Source organism: Saccoglossus kowalevskii, chromosome 4 (assembly GCF_978046115.1).
Source record: "Saccoglossus kowalevskii chromosome 4, keSacKowa6.1, whole genome shotgun sequence".
NCBI lineage: Eukaryota > Metazoa > Hemichordata > Enteropneusta > Harrimaniidae > Saccoglossus > Saccoglossus kowalevskii.
The window spans coordinates 25,466,772-25,477,531 of record NC_140644.1 but is presented as its reverse complement, the minus strand read 5'-3'; the positions used below and the strand labels follow the sequence as shown (position 1 = coordinate 25,477,531).

Below are 10,760 nucleotides of genomic sequence, written 5' to 3'. Positions count from 1 at the left end.
GTAAGGTACAGTGTTAATATACTCACTGTACGTTTGAAGAGGACACACTGTATGGTACAGTGTTAATATACTCACTGTACGTTTGAAGAGAACACATTGTAAGGTACAGTGTTAATATACTCACTGTACGTTTGAAGAGAACACATTGTATGGCACAGTGTTAATATACTCACTATACATTTGAAGAGAACACATTGTAAGGTACAGTGTTAATATACTCACTGTACGTTTGAAGAGGACACACTGTATGGTACAGTGTTAATATACTCACTGTACGTTTGAAGAGAACACATTGTAAGGTACAGTGTTAATATACTCACTGTACGTTTGAAGAGAACACATTGTATGGCACAGTGTTAATATACTCACTATACATTTGAAGAGAACACATTGTATGTTACAGTGTTAAGATACTCACTGTACTTTTGAAGAAGACACTTTGTAAGGTACAGTGTTAATATACTCACTGTACATTTGAAGAGAACACATTGTATGGTACAGTGTTAATGTACTCACTGTACATTTGATGAGAACACATTGTAAGGTACAGTGTTAATATACTCACTATACATTTGAAGAGAAAACATTGTACAGTACAGTGTTAATATACTCACTGTACGTTTGAAGAGGACACTTTGTAAGGTACAGTGTTAATATACTCACTGTACGTTTGAAGAGGACACTTTGTAAGGTACAGTGTTAATATACTCACTGTACATTTGAAGAGAACACATTGTATGGCACAGTGTTAATGTACTCACTGTACATTTGATGAGAACACATTGTAAGGTACAGTGTTAATATACTCACTATACATTTGATGAGAAAACATTGTACAGTACAGTGTTAATATACTCACTATACATTTGATGAGAACACATTGTAAGGTACAGTGTTAATATACTCACTGTACATTTGAAGAGGACACTTTGTATGTTACAGTGTTAATATACTCACTATACATTTGAAGAGGACACTTTGTATGGTACAGTGTTAATATACTCACTATACATTTGAATAGAACACATTGTATTGTACAGTGTTAATATACTCACTGTACATTTAATAAACACGATATACAGTTTTGGAGAATACATTAAATTGAACACGAAAACAGTCTTGGTATATGCAGGTCAGCACTAGAGAACGATGTGGCTGCAAATGTATGCGTTGCTCTTTACATCAAGTTGAAATCACAAATTGAAAATCACAAGAAAGCAATGCACTAGAGATATTTTTCAGATAAAATTCATTTATATGAACACATCTCGTTTATTGAATGCAGTTAGTTGTAAATGTTGTTATCTGAATAGTTTGGTCAAAATGTCATCTTCTGTGTGAAAGGTATTGCATCAGTTGTTCTACATTCAGTTTATTTAGGTATAATAGTATTGTACGTGGGGCGTTCAATGCCCCTGACCCACTTCCAGTTGTCTGATCTAGATTAAATTTGTGCATGTGTAATGATTTACATCTCTATGGGTTATATTGCAAAAAAACAGTTGAGTGTCGCGCAGTGATCAGGTTTTTGTATTTGAAAGGACGCACACCATGAAATGAAAGAAACTTATGGTGACGATGTCCCATCATATGACCTTGTAAAACGCTGGCATCGTGAATTCTTCGTGAAGATGAATTTGGAGATGTGCCAAGAAGATAAGACAAAGTTTTTCAAAAGACTGATTACACAGGATGAAACTTGGGTTCATCACTATGATCCGGGGACCAAAGCCCGGTCAATGCAGTGGAATCACTTGGACTCACCATCTCCAAATAAGGCAAGGGTGCAGCCCTCCGCTGGCAAGGTCATGCTCACAGTCTTCTGGGACAAGGACGGAGTAGTGATTTCCTGGCAAAGGGTACCACAATTACAGAATCCTATTATGCTTCACTTTTGATGAACTATCAAAATCAAGAGGCAGGGCAAGATTAGCAAAGGTATCCTCCTCCCGTGGGACAACGCTCCGGTCCACAACTCGCTTGTCACCAGATCAGAAGCACGGGTGTGTGGCTATGAAATCCTCCCCATCCCGCTTACTCTCCCGACCTTGCACCCTCTGGCTTTTATCTCTTCCCAGCCATGAATTTGTTTTTATAATGAAAGCCTTTCCAAGATGATGCCGCCTTGACTCCTGAAGTTACAACTTCGTTGGAGGACCAACCTGGGGTGTTCTACAAAAATGGTGTCCAGAGCTGCATCAAACGATAACTGTGCCAAGTTTCATTGATCTCCTGCTATGGGAAATGGGTCAGGGACATTACGCCTCTCGTAATACAACATGATTTTTTAAAATTAAAGATAAGGTAAACTTGAATAAGAGTAGAGTCATTTGCTAATTTTCACATCAATTCGTTTGTGAATAACATGTCCTGTCAAACCATTCACACAGAAGAGAGCTGTATTTGTATGGCACTGTTGCTATGTATATATATATATATATATATATATATATATATATATATATGTAATACAAATATATTAGCACGACCTACATTATTTGATGACCCATTTTTCACGCACGCGCAGTTGTATTTCACTGCACAAAGCACTGTATATTTCCAGAATAATCCGTTGTCCTCAAATATTGTTTCACTAGTAACTTTCACTATAGCAACACACAAGCGTTATACATTAATTTAGTTCCATTAAAGTTTCACATATATAAATAATGATAAATAAAATTGTATTCGTTTGAACAAAGATATTTCGACATTCATGGGAAACATAATATAATTATCGTCAGGCTACGTTGTTTTTTGTAGGAACAAGATCGTAGAGATTCACTATATGCCGAAGCTTTTAGGTATCGGGATGTGCTTCCCAGCCTTCGTACGCTTCAGGACAGCGTTGATGTTCTTCTTACTGGTGTATAACAGTGTTAGAATCACTGGTAAGTATATTTTGCTGTGCTCTCCTAGTTTTTAGGGAATTCTGTTCCGAGATATCTTTCAATGTTTCGAGTCCACCATCACCCATGCAGACCTAGTATATGGGTTAGTCGGGTAAGACCAGTTATTACTATATATTGCGAGTGTACTAGAAAAGTGGACGTTGTCGTAGTATTTTGGGTAAAATCTATTGCGGGGTGCTGAATATTTCTCCGTTGAAATCGCAATTTTCCCTACCAATACACAATAACCATGTTTTATGATAAACATGGGAAATGTACATGTCTTTCGTTAAGTGTAAACTACTATTACCTTTGGTTAAATGCGTTGTTTTTTTCTCAAGGATATTTTCGTTCAAAATAAACATTATCATCAAATGTTTCTAGTTTTTTATCAACAGCATTTAACCCATATGACTTTATTTATTAAATACTATTTTGCCTGAGATCGAACGTAAAACAGAACAAATAAATGTCATAGCGACGCGTGACGTTAAAACATCGCGTGTGATAAACGCGAAAGTATTTCCGTGCTTAATAATGTGCTGTACATATTTTATTATGACCCATTTTAATAGGGTATCTCAAATCGTAATTTCGACAAGATGATATAAGAAAGAAATTCAAAATATAATCGTTCGATCTTTGCAGCAGATGGTCTGTCCGCGCCTGTCACACACCGTAAAGTCACCTATTACTAACTTCTAAATTTATGAGTAAATAACCAAAGCTTTGGTAGGATAACTTTCTAATAATATCGCACATGTGAACGCAAAATCGGTTAATTATAAAATCTATTACAAAAGGCAGTGAAAACAAAGTAACTTCTAGTGTCGTAAATTTTCATTGAACATAATCCTCAATCTGAATAAATTAATAGAATATTTTTATTTTTGTTATTGTGTCATTTATTATTATTATTGCTGGTAGTTCTTTTAATTTTTGGTGATTGCGAAACACATATATGTGGTGGTAGTTATCATGGTATATCATAATATGTACGTAATGAACAGAACTAATTGCAAAATCTTAATGAGAATGATTCCAGCCCAAAACCTATAATCAACGAATACTTTATTTGAATAAAATTGACAATACATACTCAAACAAAACCAAACAATCAATGTGTGAAAACAATAAATTCAACAACTACGACAAAAAATGTTGAACAAAATCGATCAAGCGAAAACTTGCCGGCTTTATTTGAACTCTGCTAATCTGTATTGACTACAGTGTGCTACACGAATCGCGGCATGAACACATTATATGTCAATTTCACACTAAGGTGCGATAGATTGTCAAGTATCTAAATTTATATATATATGATTTAATGTACCAGGCAGAACACTTATATCTACTATATAAGCGACACATGTGTTATTGTTACATATAGGACTGGTAGTTTCATGTTAATGACTGTTAAAATATAATGCTTGCAATTAAAGCAGTTAATTCAAATTCCTGGACCCTTCTTTTAAGAAATCCTGTATTAGCCTTATGTTAGTCGTTCACACGTGCTTGTTATCACATAGCTCCCATAATGTTACAGAAACATGTGAACGTGGGGAACTGTTCGACAAGAAACTGCATTTGGACAGCTCCTGTGAAATGAGTCGTGTAGAGGTTTCGAATAGCGTACCAGATCTGACAGCACTCACCTTCTGCGTTTGGATCAAATCTTTCGATACAATAGGAAGATCAGTTATTATTAGCTACTCAAACTCCCTTGGTAACGGTGCAATGGCTGTTGGACAGATGATTAATGTTTATTTAAGATTTAGCACCGAATTGGTGAATAACAGAGGACTGAATATGGTGGACGGCAAGTGGCATCATCTCTGTGTTGCTTGGGGGTCCGCTGGAGGCTTGTGGTCGTTCTACAAAGACGGCGGCGTCTTCGTCTTCGGTGATGGTCTATACACTGGTAATACACTGATTGGGGGAGGTTTATTAATGATGGGACAAAATCAGAATAGATTCCTCAGGAGAGATGCTTACCTTGGCTATATGGCTAATGCTAATATGTGGAGTGGTTTATTGCGTGGAGCTGAAATCGAGGTAATGAGGAGTAGATTTCAATGACGTATGATGTTCATGTGTGTTTAGAAACACATATGCTTGCACGTATTATTGACTACGAGTTCGAATACTTAATGTTGTAATGTATGTATGTTCGTTCGCCTGTAGTTACATTTACGCGTGTCGATTCAGTGGCGGATCTGGGGGGTTCTTAGGGTTCGGACTACCCCCCCCCCCCGTTAAAAAATGTATTCAATTTGATTTTGTATAATATAAAAAAATCATTCACTCAGTCTGGCGATTTTAAAGTTTGAACCCTCCCCATAAAAAAATCCTGTATCCGCCCCTGCGATTCCATGATACGAGGGGGGGTTAAAGCTATTTATTTTACTTTGCTTGGGTATGTTTTCTTTCACTTTCATGTTCACCATTGTAATATATACGAAAAGACTTCTTCTCGAATAACCTGCAACACAAGTATGGATACCGCAGTGTTACCAATTCTGTTGTTTGCCACATATCTCCGTTGACCATGAATACACAAAAACAAGTATTATATACCCATTTCAAACCTTCAATGATACAACGTAGGATAAGCAGTTGATGTGACGTTACATAGAATGCAATATTCGTGATAACCCCCTTTTACTCATGAAATCGACACTTAATCACTTCGCTTACGTTACCAAGTTGTACTTAGTAGTTGTAGCTGTTCGATTTGGTTTTACTACGTACCGGCTCGACAACGTCGAAAATTTTTTATCAACTTCGTATACTCCATTACGTCAGCTCCATCACTTGCCAAATCTTATGTACATATATTTCGATAACTGTTTTTGCGATGATATTCATCCATATGAACGAAAACCGTCAAAATGAATAAATTACTGTCTATCAACTAAAGTAAACATACAACTTTCACCGACACTCGAAATTATGCTATCACGAAAAACACGAAATAGTGTGTTACTTTCGATATCATACCGATACATAAGCTGATTATCCTCGCATGCAAATAATGACATCATTAACTGCTAAGACAACAAAGTTGACTCTACATTACATGAGTATGTATGCATACGTCTGAATGTTTACACTCTATAACAATAGCCCTAGCAGTTATCAAACTTTTTTTGAATTGAAATTCCAAATACTGACTTCATGATCCAAAAGATATCGCAATTACTAATGAATATGCGGCTTAATTTCTTCATAGGCGGTATACTCTGATTCTATCGGCGGCATATGTGGGGATATTATTAATTGGAATGAACTCACTTCAAGTGATCTTTATTCAGTGACTGTCTCGCCCACAGACGTGTTTGGTATGTATCACGTGACAAACAGTGAATGGTTCACTGTAAAGGGCCTTAGGGTCGCATGTTTGTTGCCAATTATTATATCTCATTCGGTCATATAGGCCACTCCGATTAGAATATGACACAAATAACATTGGTGGGATCGAATCGCGTTGAAATGCATAACAACCTGGTATTAGATAACTATTGTCCTAATAATGTGGTCACATAGGAGGTTTAAATCAAAGTGTGAAATATAGTTGCAAGAATACAAATCAGTTCACTGTGACTTGCCATGCGTATGTACATATGTTCTTACAATTTTGATTTCAACTCTGTGATGAGATTTCTCTCTCACACATATATATGCTGATTGTGCTAAAGTTATTTCACTGGTTTGCAGACAAAACACCACCAGTGTATTCCGACGTTTGTCGCAAGTCCATGCACCTTACAACGCACCAAGATGGGGCATCTCTTCGAGGTCATGTGATTAGGTCACGGACTGCCAGAAATGTACTTCATTGCGCTGCGTATTGTCAACAGGTCGATGCGTGCGTGTCGTTCAACTTCTACTCTCAGACACGCTTGTGTGAAGTGAATGACGTAGGCAGTTACACGAATCCCGGTGACGTGGTGCCGATGGCTGGTGTGGATTTGTATGAACTTAACTATGACGAGGTGAGTGTTGAAAAATGTCGCATATTCATGGCTGTATTAACATGACTGTATAAGTTCTTTTGTAAAAACGCACTGATATCTTACAAAAATTACTATTTGTTTTCAGTACTACATACATGGTCCATGTACACCCAACCCCTGCAGTACCAACGAGATGTGTAAGTTAACCTGTGATGCACCCAAGGGGTACCAGTGCTTACCTATACAACAATGTGGTAGGTACAAGAGTTTGTAGACATTTTCATTCAACTCGTCAGAAATCAGTGAAAATAAATTTCATACAAAACACCCGAAAATTATTTTCAGCGAAAATTTATTCCAGCTAAAATAAAGTATTTCACAGTATTTATATCCTTATGCTTGAGACACATATCTATTTCCTTATAATATTTAGCTAAACGTAAATTGAACAAAGCTTCATCTTAATCATTTATTCATTGTTTTCCTTAGGTGACTGTGCAGTGGTGCCTATACCAACAAACGGAGCAAAATCGGGTGACCATTACCATAACCACGTGACTTCATTCACCTGTGATAATCCGTTCTCGCTGGTTGGTGCATCCAGTATCACGTGTCAGAATGGTACATGGAGTGACGATTACCCGACATGCGTTTAAAGCTGTGTACTTGAAACAGTGTCGTATTGTATTTAAATACATTATCTTTAATTTATTCTATCATTGTTTATATAAAATGTTGATGTATTTCTATTATTGCGCCGAGAATCCCCAATCTTCGAAGTTTTGATGACGAAGTTACACAACTGTCGCAAAGGACTGTGGGTAGTAACAGGGTAACACACAAATTTGAATAGATCAACGATCAGCCCCAATGAGGTGAGATGACTGGCTATGTCTGAGCGAAACGAGAGGCAAAAAGTCGAGAGTAGCAACAGTTTGACATCAATTTGAGTGCCAGCTGTTTAAGCAATGTACAGGTTTAGTTTATTCAGCATTGTAAACCAGCGATGTCACGGCGATATATACTGAAATCACGAGTAATGCTACCCGTAATCTGGAACGACGGACACTTGTGGTAACTATAACAAAGTGTCTACAGACAAAAAATCAAGAATTGCACTGCTTTGTACAGTTTATTTTGATAAATGTGACCACATTTAGTTTCATTTCTGAATTTATCACAAATTAGTAAACTATTTATCGTTGATCTGTTATCAACCAATTATGATATTGTGATATCGCAGCATTCAAAATAATGAATACTGATCTAGGGTTTGTTGTGTCATCGCCAACTAGCAAAATAGTCAAATGTTAATTGCTATAAAGTAAACCATTATTGATTGAGCGGTTCTACAACACGTGTAACATACTACAGTGAAAATTAAAGGTATACATTTCAAGTGAATGAAAATTATCTATATTATTCTTTGTTGAAAATCATTACATATTATATACCTGTAAGAAGCGATTACAAGTTAAGGTAGAGATGCAGGTTCGTGGGCACTTGGGAGTGATTTTTTTTTTTTTTTTTGCTTTTTATTATCCAAACAGTTTTGGCTATAGACTGTTGAAATTTTGTAGAATTGTGAATAATGGAACATACTAAAAAAACGATTTTAAAATATAGATAACAGGTACAAACATTCTCTCTTAGCAAGATTAGCAAGATTAAGCAAGGCTGTACATAAATAATAAAAAAGAAACATGGTGAAAAAAGAAATGACGGGATCTCCATATTATGCACTATATTTAACTTTTAACAAAACGATAATACATTTAAATTTGGAACTGTTACAGCCATTTTAATTATGAGCATTAGCAAACTTCTTACTGAGTGAATTGTTATGCAAATTAGCAATTATCTCAACTTCTTTTTAGTGCACATCCCAGAACTTTAAAAAAAATAGCTCCTAGACGCTTTGACCTTTTGTTTTGAATATTTCACAAATGATTGACAATGTGTTTATCTTCAAAACGCCGTCTGGGTATTGTTTTTAGTTGAACAGTGTTACAACAATCGTGCAGACAACTAGCATGGGTGTTAATTTATGCATAAACTTGAAGTAGTGAAATTTGAGCTGCTGCCCTGTAAAATTGACAACTGGTAGATAGTTTTCAAGACGACACTTTCTTCAAAGTGAACAGATGTACCCATAAACCAATTTTGACAGGAAACAGAAGCATGGTTTAGAAGCTAATTTTTTTTTTAATCACTTTTGACCAAAAAGGCACATTTTTGTGCATATTTCAAACCACAGTGTTCATAGAAAAAAATACTAACAAAATTTTAAAATTCATACAATAAGCTTTCCGAAAATATATAGTTTTGTGGACAAGGAAGGTCATCTTGGTTTCCTAATTAACTAATTAAAATACCTGTCAGGTAAACTGCATCTCTACCTTAAGGGGAATTTTAGATTTTCAGAAAAGGCTACATAGGTGTACACCGAACAGTTGATCCTATTAAACAACGAGCATTTATAATATTTACTATTATCATAACTGCTTGAGTTATTGACGGTTCAGAGAAATGCCAATGATTATTTAGAATTATTTAAGTTCCAATTAATTAATCTATTCTTGTTTTTGTGACAATGAATATTGTGTACATTTGAAGAGAACACATTGTATGGTACAGTGGTAATATACTCACTGTACATTTAATAAACACGATATACAGTTTTAGAGAATATATTAAATTGTTCAGTGTTAGTGTACTCACTATACACTATATACAAGCAAACACTGAACACGAAAGCATATATCAACATATCTCGTTTATTGAATGCAGTTGTAAATGTTGTTATCTGAATAGTTTGGTCAAAATGTCATCTTCTGTGTGAAAAGTATTGCATCAGTTGTTCTACATTCAGTTTATTTAGGTATAATAGTATAATTGTAATAATAAAATAAACATGAATAAGAGTAAAGTCATTTGCTAATTTTCACATCAATTCGTTTGTGAATAACATGTCCTGTCAAACCATTCACACAGAAGAGAGCTGTATTTGTATGGCACTGTTGCTATGTATATATATATAACATAAATATACAAGACCTACATTATTTGATGACCCATTTTTCAACGCACGCGCAGTTGTATTTCACTGCATAAAGCACTGTACATTTCCAGACAAATCCGTTGTCCTCAAATATTGTTTCACTAGTAATTTCACAATAGCAACATACAAGCGTTATACATTAATACAGTTCCACTAAAGTTTTACATATATAAATAACGATCAATTGTCTGATTTTTATTCGTTTGTACAAAGATTATTTCGACATTCATGGGAAACATAATATATTTATCGTCAGGCTACATATTGGGTAGTACGCCGGCTGTTTTTTGTAGGAACGAGATCGAGAAGCATTGACGTATCGTGATGTGTTTCCCAACCTTCGTACGCTACAGAACAGCGTTGATGCTCTTCGTACTGCTGTATAACAGTGTTAGAATCATTGGTAAGTATATTGAAATCACAAGTTTCCTTACCAATACACAATACCCATGTTTTATGATAAACATGGAAAATGTACATGTCTTTCGTTAACTGAAAACTACTATTGGCTTTGGTTAAATGCTTTGTTTTTTCTCAAGTATATTTTTGTTTACATTTTTCGTCAAAACAATCTTTCTCAAATGTTTCTTGTTTTTTATCAACAACATTTAACCCGTATGACTTTATTTAATGCAATACTATTTTGATTGATATCAAATGTAAAACAGGATAAACAAATGTCATAACGTTAAAGCATCACGTGTTATTTAATAAACGCGAAAGTATTTCCGTGCATAATAATGTGCTGTACATATTTGACGATAGTCAATTTTAATAAGTTGAGGGTATCTCAACACAATATTCCCCTCTCGCAGATCGGCATTTAAACAAAGAGATATAAGAAAGAAATTC

The 10,760-nt window shown here is 35.3% G+C and overlaps 1 protein-coding gene across 1 annotated transcript; it reads left to right on the top strand.

Moving 5' to 3' along the window:
- The first annotated feature begins 4,385 nt into the window (after window positions 1–4,385).
- Window positions 4,386–4,970, top strand: LOC146747232 (neuronal pentraxin-2-like). Its single transcript, XM_085498351.1, has one exon. It carries the CDS (start codon window positions 4,386–4,388, stop codon window positions 4,968–4,970), a length of 585 nt encoding a protein of 194 aa, XP_085354477.1.
- Window positions 4,971–10,760: the final 5,790 nt, after the last annotated feature.